The sequence below is a fragment of the Cervus canadensis genome, chromosome 1 (assembly GCF_019320065.1).
Source record: "Cervus canadensis isolate Bull #8, Minnesota chromosome 1, ASM1932006v1, whole genome shotgun sequence".
Lineage (NCBI taxonomy): Eukaryota > Metazoa > Chordata > Mammalia > Artiodactyla > Cervidae > Cervus > Cervus canadensis.
In genome coordinates, this window is record NC_057386.1 from 10,972,808 (window position 1) to 11,000,353 (window position 27,546).

The following is a 27,546-nucleotide window of genomic DNA, read 5'->3' on the forward strand; positions in this document are numbered from 1 at the left end:
GCATGCTGCTTGGGGTTTCTATTCCGTCTGCATGGGACACATTCTCACACACTGTAAACACGCGATGTTTACGGAATACAGCAATAAAGTGCAGGAGGCGATCCACGCATAGAGATCTATAGCTTTTAGTTGTTCGTACGTGAAGCTACACCCAAATAAGAATAAACCGCTCAGAAAATAAATGGATTAAACAAAAAATTACAATTGTCAAAATTAATTTTTTCGCTCAGTGTTCCTTAAAAATAAAAAAGAATCTGACTGATACTGTGGAGGATAGTACGTCCCCTTCCAACCGCGCGTCCGATACTATCTTCGTTTGTAATATTATCAATGATTCTTTCGGAAGCTTTTGCTTTTTCAAAATCTGGGAAAAACAAGGGGTCGATTCCTTTAATTTCAGAAGGATGAAGGTCTACTTGTAATAATAAAGATTTTTTCTAAATTAATTAAACTAACACAGTTTCATTTATAGGACTGACTTTGATGTGACGCATCTACTGAACGAAAAGCTATAAACTAGCAAGCTGAATTGTGGTAACGATGGTAACAGGGGGGTGGGGACTTCCCTCGTTGCCTCTCGGGAAGCACGGCCAGAACGCTCTGAGGAAGTTTGGTCTGTTACCCACGCCGTAGATCGCGCTGCATGCTGGGTCTTGGCGATATGGCGTCCTCCTTGATGTGCTGATGAGAGGAGTTTCACTGTAGCTTGAAATCAGAGGGCAAAACTCCCCAAACCCAATAAGCCCACATTACCCGTCTTTTCCGCGGCTCTGTGTCGCCTGTCTCTCAAGACTCGTTCTCAAACAGGCGAGAGCCATAGGGCTGGAGGCCAGGACCGGCCAGGCCGCGCGGACCCAGGGCTAAGGAGCCGGCTGCGGGCGAGCACGATGGGCCGGTCCTGGCTCTGGTTGCAGCAGCTCCGGCGAGTGCGCGACCCACAGGGCTGAGAGTGGCTGCAGGAGACCCAAGGCGCTCTGAACCTCATCCCCTCGGCCGAAGATCTCAGCCCAGTCGGCGAACCGGCACCAAGAGCGGGCGGCCTGCCTGTCCTCGGATCGGCTGAGACGTTGGAGGCCGAGAGCAGGGTCATCGTGAGGCCTGGAGTCTCGTACGCCTTTGACAGCTCCGCTCGCAGCCCCTCTGGGAACGGACGGCCTCAGAAGCAGCCGGTGGCTTGGGATCTGGGGGCGTGTGTGTGTCTGTGCGGAGCCTCTTGGTTCCCTCATTTCCCACCCCCTCCGACTTCCCGCGCAGAGTTAGAGAGAAGAATCTCAGACTTTTTGCCTGAGGGAGGGTCTCCACACCCTCTCCATCCATTTATTTTTCTACTTCCCCCCTTTCTGTTTCTTATTTCACCCATTCTAGTACACACTAGTTTTCAAGGCTGGAGGTTCTTGAGCGTTTGCTGCCCAGGACTCCTCCACCCCCTCCCCCGCTCATGGAGTCCGAGATGCTGCAGTCGCCTCTCTTGGGACTCGGGGAGGAAGATGAGGCTGACCTTACAGACTGGAACCTGCCTTTGGCTTTTATGAAAAAGAGGCACTGTGAGAAAATCGAAGGCTCCAAATCCTTAGCTCAGAGCTGGAGGATGAAGGATCGGGTAAGTGGATAGCGCCTGCGCCCCTTGGACCTGGGTAGTTTTTTCAAGAAAGTTCAGAGCCAGAAGTATGTCCTTGGTAGAGCGGCGATATACTTTCCCAGACACGTGTTGCAGGTCAACTAAAAATCGCGAATCATTTTAGACTCCAGTTTTGGTTGTAAATGGAAAAGGCTGTTTTGGTTAGTAGTTATTCACTGGATAGTGTTAATTAGATTCAAAGTAAGTTCTAATTCAGACGATGAAAGTTACACAAGTTAGAAAATACAGCGTTGCAAGTATTTACATGCTTTTTTAGATATACTTAGTACTGTTAATACTTAGAGGAAAGACAACTTGGGATGTAATATTTGTCCGCACGTGGTAGGTCTACTTTTAGTGGCTAGTTTCCTTTTTTTTTTTTTCCGGTCCAAGCTAGGTGGAATGCAGAAGTCTAATATATAATATAGTATGCTAGGAAACAAGATTACTGGCAAATGTTCAGCTAGTAACAAATTAATGCAAAGTTATTTTAAAGTTACAGTGAACTTTACCATAGCCTTCTAAGCAATTTGTCTTGAATCTAGACTTTGCTCCATTTATGTGGTGTCCTGTTACTATTACTTGGAGGCAGAATTTCTCTAATAGTAGAGTATGAGTAGTTGGAACTTGGGTCTAGTAGGGGGTCCTTATGGTGTTGGAATGTGGATAGTGACCCAGGCTGCTAGTAGGAAACAAAGTCAATTTTGTTCAACCACCATCTATTTCCTGGTCTCCAGAGCAAAAGGGTGGGACTGTGTCACCCATACATATTTATAATTTGTCTTTTTGTGTTTTGTTTTCTGCTTCAAGACTGTCTTTATTTACTTGGACTTTTTAGTCTAAGAAGGGTAGTTGGTATTATCATGTAGTGTGCTTGCTCTGGGCCGATATATATGTTTATATATATATGCTTGTTTTCAGTATATGATGTTGAACATATTAACGATTACCCTTATGGTAATTCTAGTTATTCAGTCACTAAAGTGCTTCAGTTGTTATTTGGTGTACCTTCAAAAGGTTTGGAGAAGGAAATGGCACTCCATTATTCTTGCCTGGAAAATCCCATGGACAGAAGAGCCTGGTGGGCTATAGCCCATGAGGTCGCAAAGAGTCAGACAGGGCTGAGCTCCTGAGCATGCCCAAAAGGTCAGGAAAATCTGTTTCATCCAAAAGTAGTTTAGGGAGTAACAGAGATGGTCATTTGAAAAGATTGTATAAAGTCTGTCTTATTCAGCTTTAGTATTAATTACATGGTTTAAAGCTTTTGTGGTTGCTGTCCATATATGAAAAGATTTATTCTAAAAGTAACTGTAATCTTTTTTCATTCTAATTGAAGGGCTTTTTTTTTTTTTTTCTGTTGAAATGTAGTTTTCTTTGTTACTCTAAACCCATGCTTAAACTGTTCAAAACTGATTAATGGATTTGTTTTTGACCTTTTATTTAAAACAATTTGTGAATGATCAACATTCCCTGATGTGCTCCTCATAGGTTATTAAGAGGAAGAAAAGGTTTGGGAGTCTGAGTAGTTACTGGGATTGTGACTTAGAGCTAGCCGAGAAAGTATCCAGCCTTTGCAAGTTGTTTAAAAAGAAAAAATATCAGCAGCTAACACTTTTTGTTAAATTTCTGAGAACTTGGCATCTGGCCATCCTTATAGTCTCTTTTCCCTTGTTAGACCCTGAGGGGGCTTTTTCAGTACACTCTACTAGGACAAAGGGTGCAAATCCAAATAATGCTGAGAGTTGAAACGTAGCATAAAACAGCCAGGTAGAAGGAGAATAATGGCGCAGATTTAGAGATAAATGGCAGCTGAGGTTTGACTCGTTTCTGACTTTCTGGAGGGTGGGATCAGTGGGGCTCCGAACAGCACAGGGTGCAGCTCAAGGGGCAGCTGAGCCTGGCCAGGTCTCCCTTTCTCTTTCTTTTCTTTGAGAAGCCTGAAAACTTTTTTTTTTAATGTGAAGTTTTCCAATTTTAAAATATTGGAATGACTTCAAATATTAAAAACCATGGAGTAGTGTATCTGTGGGGCTGGCTCTGGCCAAGGGGTACCCATATGTGACTTGGACTTCAAGATTCTAGAACTGTTGAGCATATGGGCATCCAGGCCGGACTTTCCCTGTGCTGGGATGGTCTCCAGCAGTCTGATGGTACAGCATTGTCATAAAGCTGCAGGTGTGGGTCCAGTTGTCCTGTATGCGGACCAATGTAGACCACTTCTGGTGTACCATCGATTGCCCTAAATGCAGACTCAGTCATTGCTTTTTCCTGTGATCCACAGGCAAGTCCACATACTTTTACTGTATATGTATTAGCATTTTCTTGCTGGTGTCCTTTTTAGTGGAGTTGTTAAGTGTTCCTAAAATCGATAACTTTACCAAAGTTGAGTAACAACTCCAAGTTTCTGCCACTCGGCATTTGGCATCCTCACAGTATTACAGCACACTTTTGTTTGGAATTCCCGCGATCTTGGTGTTAAATCATTTCTGGTTTTCAGATGCCACTATTGTTGCATTTTAATTACTAAGTTACTGTTAGTTCAATACTGTTATTATCAAATTATCGAGTTGGTTTTTTGGTTAGTTCTGTGTTTTATAAATGTGTATGTGCATCGATGGCATTTTTGAGCTGTGATTTTCAAATAAATAGACATATGAATTCAGTTCAAAAATGAATCATTCATGGACCTATGGCTAAAACAGATTTGTGTAGAACTCCTCAATTTGGGTTTTACTGTGATTCTTCATCTTTATCATAGAGTTCATTTTCCAGAAAGTGGGCATGTGGATATAATTGGTCTCAGATGAATCTTTACCTTGCATGTGTGGGATGGAATCCGGGAACATGAGAGCTACTGCTCTGAAAGAAAACCATCAGCAGACACACTGTACTTGCAAGTGTGCAGGAGATATAGCTATAAAATGATGAAACCATTTCCCAAACCAGTCTTTAGACTTAGTCACCTTGCTTTGTAGCCAAACTTGAATAAACCATGGAGGAAGCTGAATAGATTACTTTAAACTGTTATGTGGACAGTCAAATGTTTAGGCTGCCTTTAGAGCAAGGCTAAGTAGTAATACTTTACAACTCTTTCTTACTTCCTGTTTCCTCTCTTTGAATCCTCTCAATCTATTCCATTTAGACTCTCTTCATGCCACTCAGACCATCCTTCTACACGGTGATTATTTGTTGCTACATCTAAATGTCCTTCTATATGGTGATTATTTGTTGCTAAATCTAAATGTCACTTCTCTGTCCCTATCGTTTCAACTTCTTGGCAGCATTCCAGGGTGGACCACTCCCTCCATAAAGCTTTTCCCTCACTTGCATCTGTGTCTTCCTGAAACTCCAGGTTTTCCTCTGAGATCACTAATTGCTCCTCCTCAGACTCCTTTGCTGGTTGACAGCAGTGTGTAGTACCTGGGAACTTGATCTTGGAGATCTCTCTATTCTGTATGCCCCTTGCTAGCTGATCTCGTCTAGTCTCATGGTTTTATGTGCCGTCTACATGCCTTGACCCTTGACTCCTGTCTCAGGTACTTGGCTGCCCGCTTTGCCCTGGTTTTCTCCATCACAACACACTGCCATCACCACCCACTCAGTTGTTTCAAGCTATACATCTGGAATTTATTTGTAATTATTTCCTCTTCCTCCCCTCTTTGTACAATCCATTTCATCAGTAGGACCTGTCAACTTTGCCTCCAGGGTGTATTCGGTATTGGACCACCTCATTTTGTCTCCACTGCTCTGAGCCCAGTCCAGGCAATTACCATGTTTCATCTGGACAGCTAGAATCATGTCCTGACTGGTCTTCTGGTGTCTTCTCTTGCCCTACAATTTACTTTTTAAAAAAAAAATTTTTTTCATTTATTTATTTATTTTTGGTTGTGCTGGGTCCTCGTTGCTGCATGCAGGATTGGTTGTGATGAGCAGGGGCTACTCTTTGTTGCGGTGCACAGGCTTTTCATTGTGACGCCTTCTCTTGTTGCGGCACGCGGGCTCTAGGGCATTCAGGCTTCAGTATTTCGATGCAGCATGTGGAATCTTCCTGGACCAGGAATGGAACCAATGTCCACTGCATTGGCAGGTGGATTCTTAACCATTGGATCACCAGGGAAGTTCAACAACTTATTCTTCACATAGTGGTCAGAGGGATCTTGTTAAAGTGTAAATCAGATCTCGTCACTTCCTTACTAGGCCTTTCCCCGACTTCCTAGTCCTTGGAGTAGAATAGAGAAGCCACCCTGGTTCACAAAGCTTCATAATCTGGCCCCGCCTGCCTTTTCTGCTTCTTGAATGGAAAGGCCTGGAATGTTCTTCCATCTCACCTTTGCACACTTGGCTCCTCATGGTTTGTAGCCAGTGTCTAGATCACTTTCTCAGAGACCTTCCCTGATCACCCCATCTTAAGCAGCTCCCCAGTGGCTCATGATCTCTCTTTATGTCTCTGATATTTTTCTTCATACCCCACCCCTAGAAATTAGCTTTTTATCATAAAGCAAAGACCTTGTCTCTGCTGTCATAGAGAATGGTGCTTGGCATACAGTAGCATTTCAGTAAAAATGTACTGATGAGGGGCTTCCCTGGTGGCTCAGTGGTGAAGAATCTGCCTGCCAATGTAGGAGATTAGGGTTCGATCCCTGATCTGGAAAAATCCCACATGCCACGGAGCCACAAGCCTGAGCGCCACAACTATGGAGCCTGGTCTCTGGAGCACACAAGTGGCAGCTGCTGAGTCCACGTGCCGTAGAGCCCATGCTCCGAAACAAGAGATGCCACCGCAGTGAGAAACCCACCTGCTCACCACAACTAGAGAAAAGCCCAAGTAGCGACGAAGGCCGCAAACAGCCAAAATAAATGAATAAATTTAAAAATAAAATTATTTTTAAAAAGTACTGGTGAAAAAATGAATTGCTCACAAAGGGCTTTCACATAAATTATGTCTTTTAAGACTCAATAGCAGGGATTGTTACCTCCATGTGATTGTTGAGGAAACTGAGGCTTTATTAATAGGCTGGCCTGTAGGGACATCGTTTCAGGGCTCCAACAGAGAAATCAAAATCTGAGTAACAAAGACCAGGTAAAAAGAAACAACCAAAACTATATCACAATGCCCCCACTCCACTGGAAGACTCCTGCTTAGAGACCAGGGAGTCTGAAACAAAAGCATGTGGGGAAGATGAGGGGGGCGATGGCGCGGGGATAGAGACACAGTGCACTAGCCAGCAGAGTGGTAACCGATGACGATGCTGATGTCACAGCCTAGCTGTCCTCACGGTGTGCTCGCCTGGGTTCCTGAGGCAACGCTGTTATCAGTGTTGGCTTGGTGGTCTTTTCCTCATGTTGACAGAGCATTGATGGTGGGTGAAACTGCTGGTGCCTGAGCTCGAATCCAGACTGTGGTGTCAGACTGTGCTGGTGGTTATTGTTTTCTTCATCACCATGCACTCGCAGTAAAAAAAGCTTCCAGTTTCACTTCAGAATGCCCTTCATAAAGCATTAAAATGATTAGTTTTCTTAAATCTTGGCTCTTTAGCACACACCTCTTTGATCTTAGGCTTGGTTGTCGGAGGAAGAGCATCTGCAGTTGCTGGCGCCACCAGCCCCGGCCCTTCCTGGAACACAAGCATACCTGGAGGAGGCTGGCAGGCTGGCCCTGCCCAGTCAGGCTTGGGTTCTGGCAGATAGTTTCTCAAAGACAAACTGAGTTAGCTTCACTTCAAGAAAAGCAACTGACAGAATTTGTTGCCAGTGGTAAGATTTGAGCTCTCAAGTGAAAATTAGAGTTTCGGAACACCTGTATCCACCATTGTGCAGTTCCCAGCTTCCCAGTAGGTGAAGATGTTTCTGATGAGATGATGGGGGTGTTAATGAATACAGTTTGCTTTTATACTGAAGAATGAAATGTGTTTGACATTTGGAACATCTGCATAATTCAGTGAACTGATATTTTCAAGTGACCGATTCATGATATTATAAAATCATCCATGGGTAAAAGATCCAAAGTTGGGCCAATGGATTTTAACATAATAGAGTGTGAAAAGTCATGGCTGTGGTTTTGGGTAGATTACGTTTTCTGTTTTCTATTCTATTCAGATAGATTGCAGTAGACCTTTAAGAAACTACCAGATACTGAGTTTTGACATAATATCAAAGAAGAATATGTCCAATTATTTGGCTATTCTGATACTCCTGCCCTTTCCAATGATGTTTCATTTTTAGTCCATATTTTTCTCACGTACTTCAAACAAAACAACATATCACAACAGATTGAGTACAGAATGTGAGAGGTCAGCTGTTTTCTATTAAGGCAGTCATTAAAGAGATGTGCAGAAAACAATGTCACTTGTCTCACAATTTTTTAAAAATATAGTTATTTTTCATATAAATATTGAAAAAGTAATAAGTATAATTTTTAAATAAATTAACAACGAAATATATTATTCTTTTCTTCTTTTTTTTTTTTTTCCTGGTTTTAGCCTCTAAGATTGAAAATACTGATAAGTGTTACTCAAATAAAAAGCTCTTTGAAAGTCTTAGTAATCTTTAAGAGTAGTTAGATGTCCTGTTATCAAATGTTTGAGACTTGTTAGTGTAGTTAAAAGAAAGTGGGCATCAAACTTAAACTAGGAAGAAGGCTTGAGGTATTAGATGGTTGGCCAACAATACCAAGCTTGACCAGAAATCAGGTGAGACTTGAAAGGGATCTGGTACACTCTTTCCATCCTCTGAGCTTGTGGAGAGCCTTTGTGACTGTGAAGGCATTTGTCTTATGTCTAGTCCTTTAGACAGGGTTAGGGCCTCCTGTTGCCCCAGACTTCTAGTGCGCGTCCTGAAGGGAGACACACTGCCACCCACCCAGGATGGCTTTGTTCTGTGAGGGGAGGAGAATGAGTCCAGTGGGTTGAGCAGAGGTAGGTGGTAGAAGGTAGAAACTTCACTTCAGCTCAGTGGAGGTTTATTATTCACTTAGTGTGCTATACCATACCTTGGTGTCTGGTAGGACAGACAGATGTCAATACCAGATTATAATACATGGTGTATTTACAGGGGAGGAGGCCATGGTTATCTCAAAGCCTTGAGTGTATTTAAATAAGTAAATCATTTGCATTGAACTGCATTTTTGAAACAGATAAATTAGTCAGGTTGACCCAGCATTAAACTCACTGTTGATGTATTTGGTGATAGAAGCTGCTTAAGGATTTAAGCAGGGGAATGTCAGACATAGATTTGTATTTTGAAAGGTCTTTTTGACTGTGGGTGGAGTGGAGGGTCTGGAGGTGGGATCACCAGCTGGGGAGGGGAGCAGGGTAATCCAGGTGAGAGCCAGTGGATTACTGGAGGAGGCAGTGGCAGGAGGGGTGGAGGACGGGGCGGGGCAGGTAGGTAGAATCAAGGGAGTCTGGTTCTGATGTGGGGGCAAAAGGGGGTGGGGTTTATGTCAGTCCCTCTCTCACTCTGCATTTGAAGTGTATGAACTTTTGTTGGCACTTGTCATGTGAAACTGAGGAGCTCCACAGGGACCTCTACATAGATATTTTTTCACCTGCTTTAAAAAATGTGCCATTTTCCATTTTGAACAACATGCTGTGCTGTGGAAGTTGCCTGAAATGGATGACGATGTTTCTGCCTCATTATCACCTTGTGGAATTCTAAAGCTAGAGTTCTAACAAAATCCATGTGGCTTATATATAGAGGGTGTCCTCCAGGTGTCTGACTGTCTTCTTTTTGTTCAGAAGCCATTAAAGTGCTTTGAACATCCACCATGCTTGTTTCCATGGAGCTCAAGGTGGATACTGTTTTCTTTTTGTAAGTCTAGTTAAATACACAGCAAAGGCCATTCCAGTAAACGTATGGCATGATATGTTAATGCTTTAATCATGTTCTTGAACCTTAAACTTGCCCAGTACGTTCAACTCTGCAGAGAAGGTTGTGCCTTTAGAACAGAAGGGGAGACAGGTGAGAAGAGACAGCCAGTGACAGGTGTGGTTTCCAGGTGGATTATTGCGACTAGCTTGTTTTTTTTTTATATAATTTCACATAGAACAATCACGAGAATAGTGTAATGAATTCCTGTGTACCCTTACCCAGATTCACCAGTTTTTACATCTTGCCTCATTTACTCTTCTCTACTTATAAATGCGAATATGTAATTCTTTCCCTCAAATTATTGAAGAGTAAGTTGGGAAAGACAGAAGGTAGGAGGAGAAGGGGCAACAGAGGATGAGATGGTTGGATGGCATTACCAACTCAATGGACATGAATTTGAGCAAACTCTGGGAGATGGTGAAAGAGAGGGAAGCCTGGCATGCTGCAGTCCATGGGGTTGCAGGGAGTTGGTCACTACTTAGCAACTGAACAAGTTGGAGATGGTGCTCTTTTATGCCTTACTGTGTGTGTCTCCTAAGAACAAAGGACATCATCTTATGTAAACATAGGACAGTTGTAAAAATCAGAACATTTGTCATTGATATAATACTATTATTAATCCAGTTCACATTAAAATGTTGTGGTTTGCAGCCATTTCTGCCCCTCCCGCCTCCAGGTTCACTCATTGCCTTAGAAGTCTCATCTGTTTAGCCTCCTTTAATCTAAAGGAGATTCTTAGGCTTTCTTAGAGTTCCTTGACCTTGACATTTTTTATTGTCATAAAATATACATAATATGGAATTTATCATTTAAGCCATTTTTAAGGCTACAGTTATTAAGTACATTGTTCAGCCATCACCAGCATCCATCTCCAGAACTTTCTCATCTGCTCTGTCCCCGTTAAACACTAACTCTCCCTCCCCCTCCCCCAGCGCCTGGTAACCATCATCCTACTTTTTGTCTCTGAATTCGGTGACCTTGACATTTTAAAAGAATACAGGCAGATGTTTTGTGGAACATTCTCAGGTTTCCTATTCCATTGTGGAATGTCCTGATATTTCCCAGTACTCAGATTCATGTTACACATTTTGTGTGAGGATGCTGCTGAAGTCATGTGGTTTTTCCCCAGCATCATTATCAGAAAGCACACCCTGTTGCTTGGTCCCAACCTTATTACTGTTATTCACTTGGCCCATCCCTGTCATCGCTTATTTTCTTGCCTAGCAAGGCCTCTTCACATCATCGTCAGTGGCCTTGGATGTACCAGGCTTGAACATTCCTTAGCTTTTTGGCACAAAAAAGATGTTGTGCCAAGATGTTGATGTTGAGCCTGAGATGTTCCAGGCTCATCGTGTATTTTCCCTGCCTCAGCCCTGGAATCAGCCTTTTCTCCAATGATCCTCAGTTCCTTTTGGTGGAAAACAGAATTCAGATGCGAGAGCTGGCACCAGGTCCGGCATTGCTACTGATGTGCCATTGTTTGCAGGCCGCCTCAGCAGAGATGTCGGGGGGAGGCATCCATGTCTGTCTGGATTTATTGCTTACTTACTGCTGTGCGTTGTACCGTGATGTACAGAGGTGGTTACCAGTGGACCCCGTCTCCTCTGTCCCTCTTTTCAGGTTTGTTACTTCCTTCCCAGCAGTGAGAACCTGGCTCCTTCGTCCTCAATGAGTCATTTGTTGGCTGGAATGCACAGAGGGGCGTTTGATAACCCATTGCGCTTGGGGAAGCACACTTATTAACTAAGAGGTTAATGTTCACTTACATTATTGTTTGAGGCAGACTGTACATACATTGAAATGCACAAATCCTAACTACCAGTGTATGCTATCCAAAAGCAACCTACAGGGCTTCTCAGTGTTTTGTGGGGAAATAATTGTTCTTATGAGCACTTTGTACCATTTACATACATGGCACTGAGCCTGGGGTTGTGTGGGATCTGAGGAGACAGAAGAGGTGGGTGTGGCCCCTTGAGGAATTTTATCTTATTAGAGAAAACACAACACAGTAATTATGTATCCTCACTTGAGTAACAAAGTAGTGATTTAAGGACTTCTGCTCACTAGACATTTAGGTGGTGTCTGTATGTCCAAGGTATTGGGTGGGCTGAGCCCTGCTCTGTGTGCAGTAGGGGGTCACCGACGGGGGCGGGGGAAGTGTGTGCAGGTCAGATGGTGAGGATGCAAGGAGGGGCAAGCATGGTGAAGTCTCCAAAACTGGTTTAAATAATTCAGTGATTTAGCGAATATTTATTAAGGGCCTCTATGTGCCGGATACAGTGCTTGGTGTTGGTGATTCATTGGTGAATAACTCCTGCTTTTAGGGAGTTTACCAGTTTATTGGGGAAGATGGGCTGGGGTGGTGGTGGCTGCGTGCAGAGTGGGGAGAAAGCCTCCTGGAAGGCCGGCAGTACCTGAAAGAGACAGAAAGGAAAGAAGAAAGGAGGGGGCGGGGGGAGGGCAGAGAAGGGGGAGAGTGGGAGGGAGGGCAGAGGTGTGTCGAGGTGGGGAGGGGAGAGAGCCTGTCTTTGGGCAGTGCTTCGCTCCATTCTCCCCAAGGCAGTGCCCCAGCTGCAGGGAAGAGCTGGCCACAGCTGGAGCTAGGGAGAGGCCAGGGAGATGCCGAGGCGGCCCCCAGTGCTCCCTGGAGCAAGGCTGGATCGCACCTGGCCATTGACTGGCTACAGGAGGCAACAGAGTGACTTGCTGGTTCTAGCTGGATGTATTAATAGGAGGGAGAGGAATGAGCCACTGCCAGCATTCAGGAGGGAAAGAGTGGCTGTGGAACTTGGAGAAAGTTTTCCTTAAAGAATGTTTCAGCATGCTTTAAGATGAAAAAAGCATGAATGATAACTTCCTTAAAAAGGTGCGGCATCCGATTCAGATATTTTGTCCTGATTTTAAAGCTGGTTGGTGTAGTGCTACTAAAATTTTGTTCAGTTCATTTTCTTTTTTTAAAACTCGTTCGCACGTTGTTTAGGGTGCCCTTACTTCAGCAAAGGAGAAGGAGTAGGAGAGCCTTAGAATTTTTGAGGAAAAAAGAAAACCTATAACATACAATGTACTGTATCAAACTATTTTACATGAATGACACAAGTATTCTGAATTTAAAAAATTGAACATTGTTAAAAACAAGGTGTTATGTAATAAATTTATTTTTCATAAATCAAAAAAAAGAATGTTTCAGTGGAAATATTGAAAGCGGTGCATCAGTGGCTCCCGGCCTCTTGTCCCCTCGGTGTCTGGCCTTCACCCATCCCCGCTGCACCCCTCGTCCCCATGCCCAAGGGTGTTGGGGATGAGCTGTGCACAGTGAATTCGGTTCAGTTTGGTGTTTTCTAGCGTGGCTCTTCTTTTACCTTTAGAACTTTGTACCCTGTTTCTGCTGTTGTTAACATCTTACATTAGGATTGTACACTCGTCATAACTAATGAATCAACATTGATACATTATTATCGACTAAAGTCTCTCTGTAATTTATTTGGATTTCCTAAATTTTTACCTATTATCTTCTTTCTGCTTCAAGATCCCACCCGCGATGCCACATTACATTTCGTCGTCACATTTCCTTAGGGTCCATGGAAATGTGACGACGAAATGTAATGATGGTCTCTCAGACTTTCCTAGTTTTGGATGACCTTGACAGTTTATAGCAGTACTGGTCAGGGATTTTGTAGACTGTCCCTATGTAGGAATTTGTTTGATGTTTTTCTTATGATAAAACTGGGGTTATAGGTTTTGGAGAGGAAGATCACAGAGGGAAAGTGCTCTTCGCCTCATATCACATCAGAGGTCCATGCACTCAACATGACTCATTACTGGTGCTATGACTTTGGTATGGGCCAAGGTCCTGTTGGTCAGGTTCTCCACTTGATATCCCCTCCCCACCCTCATTCTGCTCTCTTTGGAAGGAATTTACTGTGCCCAGCCCACACTTAAAAGGGGAGGAAGTTGTGTTCCATCTCCCTAAGGGCATACATTAACTGAAATTTTTCTGGGTGGGAGACTTATCTATTCTTCCCCATTTATTAATCTGTTCAATCATTTACTTAATATCAGTATGGACTCATAGATATTTATTTTGTCCTCTGGGTTATAATCCACTACTGTATTTTGTTGCTCCATCTTTGGCCAGTGAAAGCTCTTTCAGTTGGCTCCTGCACTGCTTTAACAAAGTCCCACTGTGGTGGAAATTTTTTTTTTTAAGCACCTAATTTACTCTTGAGAAACCTGTATGCAGGTCAGGAAGCAACAGTTAGAACTGGACATGGAACAACAGACTGGTTCCCAATAGGAAAAGGAGTACATCAAGGCTGTATATTGTCACCCTGCTTATTTAACTTATATGCAGAGTACGTCATGAGAAACGCTGGGCTGGAAGAAGCACAAGCTGGAATCAAGATTGCTGGGAGAAATATCAATAACCTCAGATATGCAGATGACACCACCCTTATGGCAGAAAGTAAAAATAAACTAAAAAGCCTCTTGATGAATGTGAAAGAGGAGAGTGAAAAAGTTGGCTTAAAGCTTAACATTCAGAAAACTCAGGTCATGGCATCAGGTCCCATCACTTCATGGGAAATAGATGGGGAGACAGTGGAAACAGTGTCAGACTTTAATTTTCTGGGCTCCAAAATCACTGCAGATGGTGATTGCAGCCATGAAATTAAAAGGCGCTTACTCCTTGGAAGGAAAGTGATGACCAACCTAGATAGCATATTAAAAAGCAGAGACATTACTTTGCCAACAAAGGTCCATCTGGTCAAGGCTATGGTTTTTCCAGTGGTCATGTATGGATGTGAGATTTGGACTATAAAGAAAGCTGAGCGCCGAAAAATTGATGTTTTTGAACTGTGTGTTGGAGAAGACTCTAAGAGTCCCTTACTGCAAAGGAGATCCAACCAGTCCATCCTAAAGGAGATCAGTCCTGGGTGTTCATTGGAAGGACTGATGCTGAAGCTGAAACTCCAGTACTTTGGCCACCTCATGGGAAGAGTTGAGTCATTGGAAAAGACCCTGATGCTGGGAGGGATTGGGGGCAGGAGGAGAAGGGGACGACAGAGGATGAGATGGCTGGATGGCATCACCGACTCGATGGACATGGGTTTGAGTAAATTCTGGAAGTTGGTGATGGACAGGGAGGCCTGGCGTTCTGAGATTCATGGGGTCACAAAGAGTCAGACATGACTGAGCGACTGAACTGAACTGAACTGAATTTACTTTCTGGAGCACGGGATGCTCCAGACTCATCTGTACATTTCCTGCCTCAGTTCTAAATTTAGGTGTTTTTTCAAGGAGCCCTGATTCCCCTTATTGGAGGATGGTGTTAGAGACCGAGATCTGGTGCTGGGTGTGTTCATTGCTGCTGGGGTGTCACTACTTTTAGGTCCTCTCAGGTGACAGAGCAAAGAGATAAATGTGTATATACACACATCTGTAAACATTTCTGTATGTAACCATCTCTATTTGTATTAAGCTAAACATGCATTTGCAGTGATATCTTCAGATCTAATTGGGTTTGGTTTTTAAAAAATTTTCTGTTGTTACTATAAATCTGGAACCAAGAGGTTAGTAACGTAAGGTGAAGTCAGAGAACAGTGCTTCTGGAGGAAAGATAATGAAGGTGTGTGTACCAGGGAGGGTCTGTTACGTAGCACAGACTTCATAAAATATTTGTTGTATGACAGAGCTAGAGCCCCTGGTGACTTTTGTGAGCAATGACTCAGTTGAATAGAAAATTTTGTGGAAGCTGAACTTCTGGGGAATAGTTATCAAGGAGGTGGGGGGAGAGTGAGGCAGTGGTCGCAGAGCAAGGGTTTGGGAGGAGAGAAGTAGGGGCAGCAGCAGACAAATGTTTGCAAGGCAGAGGAGCCTACAGAGGGAGAGATAGAAGGTGGTAGAAAGAGGCCAGGAATGGGAGATGGTGAGGGCAGAAGCTATGCTGCTCCCACTTTATGGCTTTACAGTTTCTGAGCATTTTTTTTCCCACATGGATCTAGTTTACTTATTCCTGACAACACCCCTCGCAGGCATCTGTTGTTACCTGAGTGAGCCAAGGCCACTTAGAGGGGGCAGGCAACCCCATAGAATTCCTGAGCTGCTGAGGAGCTGAGCCAGGAGTCCAGGCCCCAGTGTGACAACTGTGGAGCCAGGCTTCCGCCTTGCTTCTCATCCCATTGGCAGGACAGCCTTAGGTGAGATTTCTCATTGGGTTGAAGTCCCACATTATGGAGACTCAGAAAATCTTGGTGGACTTCTAAAAATTGGACAGGCAGTGGAGGTTTTATCTAAGAGAAAGGACTTTGGTGTCAGAGTGACCTTGGCCCAAGCTGGTTCCTTTTCTAGCTCTCTGTTTTTGGTGTAGATTTTAGTGTTTTGCTTTGTAAAGTGGGTCTAAGGCTCCCTGCCTTGTGGTGGTGTGTTAGAAGGATTCAATGTGATCTGGTCGGTGAGGCGGGAGGACTGTGGGGCTCATAGCTGGGCTCGGTGTTTGAGGGGCAGCCTGCATGGCTGTGGTTTCTGTCCACGTGCTCCTTACTGCGCGGCTGCTAAGGAGAGCCATCGCCTCCTGTTGGTGGCGCAGATGTTGCATGTGATTGACTATTTGGAAGAAAAGGAGCAGAAATTGTGCCTGTCAAGACAGGGAGCTACGCCTGCTGTTCTCATCAGTTGGTAAGGGGTACAAGTGGTTCAGGTGACTGCCATCCTAAGAGGAGCGCCAAACTAGGCAGACTTAGCTCCCCTTCTTTTTAAAAATGCTTTTGTACCAACCCCGGCCCCTCTCCTGAGTTAAAATAGGAGCTCTCCTCTAAGATCCATGCTCTACCTGAATGTGTTTATGTGAGGTTCTGGTAAATGTTGTAGTTTATAAAAAAACTAGACTTTATGACATATGTCCCATAAATCACAGTTTGTGAACACTACAGAAAATGAAGTGATTCTTGCAAGCCATCATGGTAACATTAGGGTTTCAATAATAGCTCACACATTTTTTTCCTGATATCAAATTCATTTCATTCAGAATGAGTATTCTCATAAAAACAATTCTCGGAATCTACCAAATCAGACTGGGAAGCTGAGGTCATTACTGTTCCCTTCTTTCTAGTAAGGGTGCTCTGAAGATGAAATGCTTTATTTCTGCATTATGTGGCCTGTGAGGCAAACTGCTGGGTTTAACAGACGCCACTGTGGGAAATTCTCTGGACAGATGCTTGCCTCACAGCCTTTTGCTGCTGATACCGTCCTTGACTCCTGCTCTCTGCTGCCTTCCCGTGGGTAGGCTCACTGGCCTAGTGCTGTCTGGGGTTCCAGGATAAATGAGTCAAGTAGAAAGTGCTTCAGCTCTCCAGGGGCCTCACTGGGAGTGGGGTTTGGGGGCTAGCCCAGAAGCCTGGCTCTGACCGCTGGACTTTGGAACTGTGTCTGGGATGCATTTCCTGTGACCTACATTTGGTCCTTGTCTCCAGTGCTGATCCGCTCCTCCTTTACTCTGTTCAGTGACTCCCTGCTCTCACACAGCCTCAGCTTTTGTTACTCAGTTCCAGAGCTCAGGTCCCTGTGTGAGTTCTGGTTTGCTTCAGATTCTTTTGAATCTTGGTTGTGGGCACCTGATCTGCTCTCCCTTCCCGGGTTTGCGTGGGTCTTGCAACACAGGGTGAAGAGTGATGCCCTGAGCGGTGTTGGGCTCCCCCATGGCTCTGTCTCCCTCAGATGCGCTCCAGAATTCCAGGTGCCAGAAGCGGGCCTGGAGGTTGACTCATTCTTCTTACGCCTTGCCCACCTCCCTCACATTCACCTGGTCCTGCTGTGGGGAAGGAAGGTGTTGACCATGAGCCCCTTGCTCTGCCCTTGTTTACTGCAAGCTGTCCCAGGACACGCTTGTTTGTGGGTGATTCCCCAGTGCCCTCTCAGTGTCTTATGTTACTGTGTTTAACTTTGAGGCAGTGGATCCTACCTTATGATCTGTTTTTTCACCTTATTAAAATTGCTGATAGTTTTCACTTAACTAAATACATTTTCACTTGAATGAATATATGTGAGAAATGCCAGAATGTCGCTGATGATGTTGATATTTTTTTCTTTGAGAAAAATTTGATGCTAATTAGATTGGTTGATTCTATAGGTTATTTTTTCTTCATTTTAAATGGCATAGCTTTATGGAATTGTCTTTATGAAATTATGAGCTTATTTTAAATTTAGGAATAGTAAATCTAAGCAAATGTAAAAATGTGGCATTTTAAGATTATCCCAATTTTCTACAAGAATATTCATTACAGCATTCATTCATTCATTCACTTAGTTTGTATTTATTGAGTGCCTGCAAATAACCTAATAGCCATCAATAGAGAACTGATTAGTTAACTTTTGGTGATATACTAGACTTCCATGCAGCTAGTACACACAGTGAAATAATTCTGTGTGTGCTGTTATGGGAAAGTTTCTAAGATGTATTATTAAATTAAATCCCACACACATATTAAAAAAACCAAGACACTGAGCAGACTATTTGGTATGATCCTATTTGTGTTTGTGTTTTTAAGAAGCTATTTTATATATATATATACACACACATATAAAAATAAATGCTTATCTATGTAGAAATATATGGAAAAGTTACACAATTAAGGACAGGGGTGGGAGATAGGGATCAGTAGAGTTATATTTATAAAAGTTTATATTTTCCTGTACTTAATTATTGAATCCTTCTGCATAGTTATTTTACTGTTATCTGAAAAAATGATTATCCTTATGATATATCCTCTGTGGGCCTATTAGCTATATCTCTTTGTTTTATTTTTTGGGGTGCTAGTTCTAAGGTTTGCAGTATTACATCTTTAACTTATTGCATTGTACCTCAAATAAAGTACACCTCTTCACATGTGAGTTTAAGAACCTGACAATAGGGTGCTTCTGTCCCCCATCCTTTTGCTGTTCACGCATACATACTTCCAGATGTTCAAGCTGGTTTTAGAAAAGGCAGAGGAACCAGAGATCAAATTGCCAACATCCGCTGGATCATCGAAAAAGCAAGAGAGTTCCAGAAAAACATCTATTTCTGCTTTAGGACTATGCCAAAGCCTTCGACTGTGTGGATCACAATAAACTGTGGAAAATTCTGAAAGAGATGGGAATATCAGACCAACTGACCTGCCTCTTGAGAAACCTGTATGCAGGTCAGGAAGCAACAGTTAGAACTGGACATGAAACAACAGACTGGTTCCAAATCAGGAAAGGAGTATGTCAAGGCTGTATATTGTCACCCTGCTTATTTAACTTATATGCAGAGTACATCATGAGAAACACTGGGCTGGAAGAAGCACGAGCTGGAATCAAGATTGCTGAGAGAAATATCAATAACCTCAGATATGCAGATAACACTACCCTTATGGCAGAAGGTGAAGGTGAACTAAAAAGCCTCTTGATGAAAGTGAAAGAGGAGAGTAAAAAGTTGGCTTAAAGCTTAACATTCAGAAAACTCAGGTCATGGCATCAGGTCCCATCACTTCATGGGAAATAGATGGGGAGACAGTGGAAACAGTGTCAGACTTTATTTTTTGGGGCTCCAAAATCACTGCAGATGGTGATTGCAGCCATGAAATTAAAAGGCGCTTACTCCTTGGAAGGAAAGTGATGACCAACCTAGATAGCATATTAAAAAGCAGAGACATTACTTTGCCAACAAAAGGTCCATCTGGTCAAGGCTATGGTTTTTCCAGTGGTCATGTATGGATGTGAGATTTGGACTATAAAGAAAGCTGAGCGCCGAAAAATTGATGTTTTTGAACTGTGGTGTTGGAGAAGACTCTTAAGAGTCCCTTGTACTGCAAGGAGATCCAACCAGTCCATCCTAAAGGAGATCAGTCCTGGGTGTTCATTGGAAGGACTGATGCTGAAGCTGAAACTCCAGTACTTTGGCCACCTCATGGGAAGAGTTGAGTCATTGGAAAAGACCCTGATGCTGGGAGGGATTGGGGGCAGGAGGAGAAGGGGATGACAGAGGATGAGATGGCTAGATGGCATCACCGACTCGATGGGCATGAGTTTGAGTAAACTCCGGGAGTTGGTGATGGACAGGGAGGCCTGGCGTTCTGCGATTCATGGGGTCACAAAGAGTCAGACATGACTGAGCGACTGAACTGAATGTACATTCTACTTATACATGTTATAAACCCCAGACTACATTGTTATTATTTTTAAAAAATAATTATCTTTTAATGAAATTTGAAAACTGAGAACATTTTTTGTATTTACTTAAGTTCAGTCCCCAGCCTTCATTGCTCTGTATAGTTCTGAGTTTGAATCTGCTGTCTTTTTTCTCCTGTCTGAAGAGTGTTACTTGGGTCCCCTGGTAATACATTTTTTCAGCTTTTATTTGTGTAGAACTGTCCTTATTTCATCATGATTTTTGAAGGACGTTTTCACTGGATATAGAGTTCTAGGTTGACTTTGCTTCTTCAGCATTTTGAAGATGCTCTATTGTGGTCAGGCCTGCCTTGATCCTGATGAGAAGTGTGCTCTAGTCTTGTTTTTGTTCCCCAAGATGTAATGTGTCTTTTTCTCTCCTGCTGCTTTTCAGATTTTTCTCTTTATCTTTGGAATTTAGCAGTTTGATTATGATGCTCGTTGGTGTAGTTTTCTTTGTGATTAGCTTGCTTGTAGTCCCCTGAGATTCTTGATTTGGTGAAAACTATAAAACTACAGCTCAATCTTCCAGAGTTCCAATTACATTTATCTTAGATCCTTCATGTTGGTCCATGAGGCTTTCTCCCGACTTATACCTTTTTTTCCTTCTCTTTGTTTTAATTTGGATCATTTTTATTTCAGTGTCTTCAAGTTCTCTCAGTCTGTTATTTTGAATTGTCTAATATGTTGTTAAACCTACCCAATGTAGTCGTCCCCCCCCACCCCCCACTTTTTTTAGCTATACTGCATAGCTTATGGGATCTTAGTTCCCTAACCAGGGGCTGAACCTGTGCCCCCTGCATTGGAAGCACCCCTGCATCCTAACCACTGGACTGCCAGGGAGTTCCCACCCCTGGTGACTCAGATGGTAAAGAATCTGCCTGCAGTGTGGGAGACCTGGCTTCGACCCCTGGGTTGGGAAGATCCCCCAGAGGAGGGCATGGCAATCCAGTCCAGTATTCTTGCCTGGAGAATCCTCATGGACCGAGGAGCCTAGTGGGCTATGGTCCAGAGGGTCACAAAGAGTCTGACACCACTGAGCCGCTAAGCACAGCACACAATGTATTAATAGTTTTCGTTTTGATATTTTGTTTTTCTTTTCTAGAACTTCTACTTGGGTCTTTTTTATAGTTTATTATTTCTCTCTACTTTGTGTTCATGTTTTCCTCTAAATCCTTGAACAAATTAATTTCATTGTTAGTATATTGTTTTAAAACTCTTGTCTGTTCTTTCCATCATCACTGTCATTTCTGGGTCTGTTTGTCTGGATTGATTTTCTTTTGCATATGGATCACATTTTCCTGCTTTTACTTAGATCTGGTAATTTTTGATGGGATGTTGGACATGGCGAGTGTTATGTTGTTGAGAATCTGTATGTTACTGTCTTCATTTAAATAGTGTTGAGTTTTGTTATGGAAGGAAGTTAGTTTACTAGTGTATCAGCTTCATTATTTCGGGGATTGTTTTCTGTCTTTGTTAAAGCAAGTCTAGATCAGGGGTTGGCAAAAATAAGACCCACTGCTTGTCTCTGTATATAAAGTCTTTTGGAACACAGCTATGTCGTTTATGTATTGTCTGCGTCACTTTTGTGCTTTGGTGACAAACTTAAGTAGTTGGACAGAGACTGTGTGGCCCGCAAAGCTTAAAATACCTACCATCTGGCCCTTTACAGGAAAAATTGGATGACCCCCTTGTAGAGAAGCCTTTGTTCTGAGTCTGTTCTAGCCCTATGCCTGAGATGTGGCTGTCTTTCTGGGTCAGTGGTCAGTGAGGCCTCTTCGTTCTGACTTACCAGAACTTGAATGTTTCCCACCCTCATGCAGTAGTTGTTCTTTGCCCAGCCTCCTAGAGTCTTGCTGACTGGGACACAAGTGACCCCAGGTAGATTTCTGGAGCACCGTTTCTTGGGCCCACCAGTTCCAGCTTCACAAGCTCTGATCTCTGTCTCAAGCTCTGATCTCTGTCGCCTCAGCTCATTGATTCTACCTTTCCCCGTTTGGGGCCGTGTCTATCCACACAGAAAGCTCAGTGATCACGAGGCTCACCTTATTTGCTTTCTTTCTCAGGGACCACATTCCTGTACTGCATGTACTTTAATGTCTAAAAAAGTGTTTTTCATGTTTTCTCCAGCTTTCTAGTTATGTATGGTGAGAGGACTGGTCTGTAACTGGTTACTCCCTCTTTCCAGGAAGGGGTGGCTCCCTGGGAAGAGCCAAGAAAGACTGGAGGTGTTGGGGAGACTGATGATGCGTGATTAGATCACCTTTTATTCAGTGGAGTATTAGTTGATAGCTGATTCATTATAATTAATAAATTGTTAGGTGTGTAGTTGTTCTTTTACCCAATGTTATTTTTCAACCAGTGGAATTTTACTTTTCAGTTTAAACAGGGCATTAAAATTTAAGATTACATTGTATCAAGTTGATAGTACAGATTAACTGCTGGTGAGAATTGAGCTTGCATGATCCCTAGACAGGTAATTTACAAGTCTGGGTTTAGAGTCCTCCTTTCTCTGATAGAAACAATTACATTTCACTTGGGCTTTATAAAGCCAGGTAGGTCGGAGGTTGAAACTGAAATAATTGTTAAACATGTAAGAGGATTTAAGAATAAAATCCTTTCCGGTTTTGGTGTTATAAATCAGGCACTTCATCATGAAGACTTAGAGTACTGGATTTGACCTGCTACCTTAAGGGTTTAGTTAATTGTACAGAAATCCTCTTTTGCTGTTAATAATCATTAGAGACCTAGAAGGAATTGTCTAATGGCTCTTTTCATTTAGCTGTTATATTTAAGAGGGTCTAGTCTTACTTGATTTGATTTTCTTTCTTTTTAAAAATTATGAGGTAAAAAATGCATAAAACATCTATTTACAGTTTAATTTGTCTTTATAAAAAGAACATCTGTGTGCCCCCACCTGGCGGTCCTTGACATCCCACCCTCATCACAGTTACTTCCTCCCTCAGAGAGGTGAGTATTGTTCTTACTTTTTTGGGTGGTATTTCTTCAGTCTTCTTAATGATTTTCCTCCATATGCATGCATCTCTAGAAAACTGCTTATTTTGCCACTTTGAAGAGTATATGGTTGATATACTGCATTTATTTTTTTGCACTGCTTCTTTCCTTTGTATTATATTTGTAAGATTTACCCAGATTATTGAATATATGTGTAATCAATTCATTTTCACTTCCATGCATATCATTGCAGGATATGTCATAATTTGCTTACCTGTCCTACTCCTGAATGATGTTAAAGTGAGCATTCTTATGTAGTCTGGTATGCATAACCTGGCATAGCACATTGGTACAAGATACTCATATATTCTTTTTTTTTTTTTTAAAAGCCCGTCCTGGTCTTTTGCCCATCTTTTTTGAGTTGTCTTTTTCTTACTGATTTTAGGAGCTTATATATATTTCGGATATTTACTGTAAGTGCCTTTCCACTTCGAAACTTGTCTTTCTGCTTTCTTTGTGGAGTCTTTTGACATTTCAGTTTTAATGTCATCAGATTTGTTACTTTTTCTCTTTCATCTTCATGCTGTTTTCCATTTTGTCTAAGAACTTCTTTCCTGCTCTTTTCCCTGGTAGTATGAAGATGATCCCCTCTTCTATCTGGAAGGCTCCCTTCCCATTTGGATCTTGTATATACTTCGTCTGTATGGTCTATGGAAGGGGTCCAATTTAATTTTTTCGTTCCCCCCTGTAGATACCTAGTTGTCTTAGTGAATTTTGCTAGAAAGCTCATCCTTCCCTCCGCCGCAGGGCTTTGTTGTTTGTCCAGAGGCCGTGGCAGTGTAGGGCTGTCAGGGGATGTCTGCTCTCTCTCCATGGTCACCCTTGCACTGCTCCTCTGTCTTCATTACCAGCTTATGGAAATTGACTGAGAGAAGTCCTCACACTTGTTTCCTTTGAGAACATCTGGCTCTTCTGGTTCTTCTGCTCTTCATGTGAATTTAAGAATTAGCTTGCGAGTTCAAAGAAAGAAAATTTGTTGCATGTGATTATGATTGCATTGAGCCTGTATGACAATTTGGTGAGATTTAACATCTTTACAAAATTGAGCGTTCCAGTCTATGAACATGATGCGTCTTCATTTATTTAGGAAGATCTGTGAATTTCCCTAATTTACATACTTGCCCTGTAGAGGTGTTGCGTATCTCTTGTTCCATTTCTTTTAGGTACTTGATATTATCTTGATGCTTTCCTAAGTAGCATCTTTTAAAAACCCACTTTTTTTTTCTCGTGTACCGGAATGTCGTTTACCTCACATTCCGAGCTCATGGACTTCCATCTCAGGAGCCCTGGCAGCCCCTGCGTGCAGCTTCCTGCCTGCTCCCTGTGACTGTGTGTGTGAGGCTGCTGGGGGTGAGATGGCTGTGTGTGTGGGAGATGGGGACAGAGACGTTAAGCCTTAGCTTCTTACTGGTTTAATACCGTTCTAATCACTAGGCTGCTTGACAGCTCTTGTTGCAGGTGCTATCATCCGCCAGATCAGACTGTGGGCTCTGGGCACCAGCCTTTGCTATTTTCTGTACCTGGTGCATTTCCAGGGAGTTGGTGCTGTGAGACATCAGCCCCACTCAGGTGCCTTCCTGCATGGCTCTGGGGACATGTTCAGGCTTTGTGGTGACTGGAGCCAAGGAAAGGGGTCCCTCAACAGTTGAATGATCTGTTGCAGGAATGCTTGGTAAGACCTGCCAGTGAAGCCATGCAGTCCCAAACTTTCATTTGTAAAAAGAGTTTGTGAAAGTTCTTCAGGATTTTGAAATGGTATTCTTTCTCTCCCTCCAATTTTAATTATTTATTTTTCCTTTCTCTTTTATTGAGAGCTAACTGGCCTACAGCACTGCATAACAGCATTTCCTGATACTTGAAATGCTTATCACAGTAAGTTTAGTAAACATAAATTGTCTCATATAGATAAAAAATGAAAGAAATAGAAAAAATTTTTTCCATGTTATGAGAACACTTGAGATTTGCTCTATTAACAACTTTCGTGTATAAGATACAGCAGAGTTAATTATATTTATCAAGTTGTAGGCATTACATCCTGGCATTTATTTATCTTATTATAACTGGAAGTTTGTACATCTGATTTTATTTTTTTAAGCCAGTTTTAGTAAATTGTGCTTTTAGGAGATTTTGTCTATTTCTTCCAGGTTTCAAATTTAGGAGCATAAAGTTGTTCATCATCTTCTCCTGTGATCTTTTTAAAGTTTATAGAACTGTAGTTACGTACCCTTTCTCTTCCTGACATTGAGTATTTGTAGGTCCACTCTTTTTTCTCAGTTCTGGCCAGAGGATTGTCCAGTTTTCAGTCTTTCAAATAACCAGCCTTTGGCTCTGTTGATACTCTATATCATTAGTATTTCATTACTTTATTTAAAAATCCTATTTCTTTTCTGCTATCCCTGAATTCGTTTTGTTGCCCTTTCCCCTATTCTTGAGGGGGAGATTCTTGAGATGGATACTTTGTTTATTAATTTCTAGTCATTTGTCTTTTCTAATGTAGGCATTTTATAAATATTTAAATTAAAATTATAATATGTGAATTAAATACTTAGCTGCATTCAACAAGTTTTGAGGTACAATATTTTTGTCATACAGTTCAAAATGTCTGAGTTTCATTTTTACTTTATTATGAGTTATTTAAAAGTGTGTTTTGCAGTTTTTAAATGTAGAGAAATTTTCCTAGGATTGGTTTTTGATTTCTTGCTTAATTTCATTTTGATCAGAGAACATGTGTGTGATTTCATAATGCAGTAACAGATGCACTGGGCATTAGGGGAGCCATTTACATCATTGTCTTTTGTGAATGGCACCCCCTAGTGTTTTGGATCATGCGACTTGTATAACTCTCTGAGTGTGTATGCGTGTTTGTGTGTGTGTGTGTGTGTGTGTGGACACTCCAAATTTCAGTCCTTTGAAATTTGTTGAGCTTTGTCTTTTGGACCTATATAGGGTAAGTGTTCCTTGTGTGGCTGACCATAATGTGTATCTATGGTTGCTAGGTGCCCTATGTGAGCCTCAGGTCAGATATTTTATTTGTCATGTACAGATCATTTACATCTTTACTGATTTTTTAAAAATTTCTATCAATAATGGAAATGTGTTAGAATCTCTCGCCATGATTGTATCAATAAATATGTCAAATATTTGTGCTCTGTTTATATTTATATTTTGAGACTATATTATCATGTTACATGAATTTAAAACTATGTATCTTCCTGGTGAATGGTAGTTTGAATTGCTCTGAGGTCACTCAGCATTATTAGCTTTAAAGTATGTTTCATTAATATAGTTACAGCAATTTTCCCCTTGTTTAGTATTTGCACCATTTATTTTTCTATCCTTTTATATACATCAGCTTTTCTTTTCAACCTTATGTTCTTCATATGTCTTTTGTAAACAGCTTGTAGTTAGAGTTTAAAAAAAGCCTAGTCTGATAATTTTTGTCTTTTAATTGGCGCCTTTAGTCTATTTACATTTATTTGGGCTTCAATCTGACATCTAATTTTGTGTGTTCTATTTGTCCAGCCTGTACTCCTCTTCCTGTCCCCCCCACCGCCCCGCCCCCGCCCGCTGCCCTGGTGCCTTTTTATAGACTGAAAATATTTTATTATTTAATTTCTTCCCCTTTACTGTTTGTGAGATAACATACTATTTTTCTCTCATTGTAGTAGTTCCCTAGCAATGACAGTAGAAATACTCCACAACAATAACAAAGCATGAAGTTAATCAGGACCTTTATTTAATTTTTTCCCTGGACAGCATAAGCCTGGAAAAATCCCTATTAACTTTTTATTCTTATGTTTTAGTATTGTGCATTTTGGGCTTCCCTGGTGGCTCAGACAGTAAAGAATTTGCCTGCAATGCAGGAGACCTGGGTTCGATCCCGGGTTGGGAAGATCCCCTGGAGGAGGGCATGGCAGCCCACTCTGGTATTCTTGCCTGGAGAATCCCCATTGACAGAGGAGCCTGCCGGGCTACAGTCCATGGGGTCACAAAAAGTCAGACATGACTGAGTGACTAAGCACAGCACAGCATTGTGTATTTTATTTCTTCTTTTTTTAAAGCACAAATTGTTATTATTCTTGCTTTATACTGCCAACATTCTTTTAGATTAATGCACGTTTATGACTTTTTACTCTCATTCCTTTTGGATCTCAGACCTTCCATGTAGGATGACTTTTATCTTGACTGAAAGATTTTAAAATTTCCCCTCATGAGGATCTGCTAATGTCACATTCTCTTTGTTAATCTGATAATGTCTGTATTAAGTCCTGGTTCCTAAAGGACGCTTTCCTCACATGTGCATCCAGGACAGGCACTTTCTTTCAGCACCTGAAGTCATTTCACCGCCTCCTGCTTCTGTTGTGGCTTAGAAGCTGCCAGGCAATTACTGGAGTTCTTCCCACACACTGTTTGTGAAACTCTAATTAGATTTATGTTCACTCTCTTTTTTCCATATTTCTCTTCTATATCTCCTTTTTGTCCTTCTGAGCTGCACTGTGGACAGTTTCTTTTTTATCATGTTCATGCAGTTTCTCTTTAGCTATGTCTAAGCTGCTATTTGTCATTCACTGAATTTTTCACATTTTGCATTCTGCTTAATTCTTTCAATCCACTGAGTTTAACTTTCTGTGTGTGCATTTGAAGATTTTAGAACTTTATTTGATTTATTATCAGGTCACTTAAAATTTTTTTCCCATTTTCTGCGACTGTTTTCAATTTGCCCTTTGGTTCTTTTGATTCGGTGAGCATGGCATTTTGTCACTGTCTAGTATTCCAGTTTGAAGATCTTTGGGTCTTGTATTTGCTGTTTGTTTTTTATCATTGCTCTTTTACTGTGTTTATTTGTGTGCTTTGTTGTTTTT

General features: G+C 42.0%; 1 protein-coding gene across 2 annotated transcripts in view; it reads left to right on the forward strand.

Annotated features, from left to right (window-relative positions):
- Nucleotides 1-644: 644 nt before the first annotated feature.
- Nucleotides 645-27,546, forward strand: part of RPTOR (regulatory associated protein of MTOR complex 1) — a 314,811-nt gene continuing 287,909 nt past the window's right edge. For both annotated transcript variants that reach the window (XM_043462839.1, XM_043462849.1), the window contains exon 1: nt 645-1,600. In XM_043462839.1, coding sequence (XP_043318774.1) covers nt 1,439-1,600 — 162 coding nt within the window. In that variant the 5' untranslated portion in view covers nt 645-1,438. The remainder of the gene's footprint in view (nt 1,601-27,546) is intronic.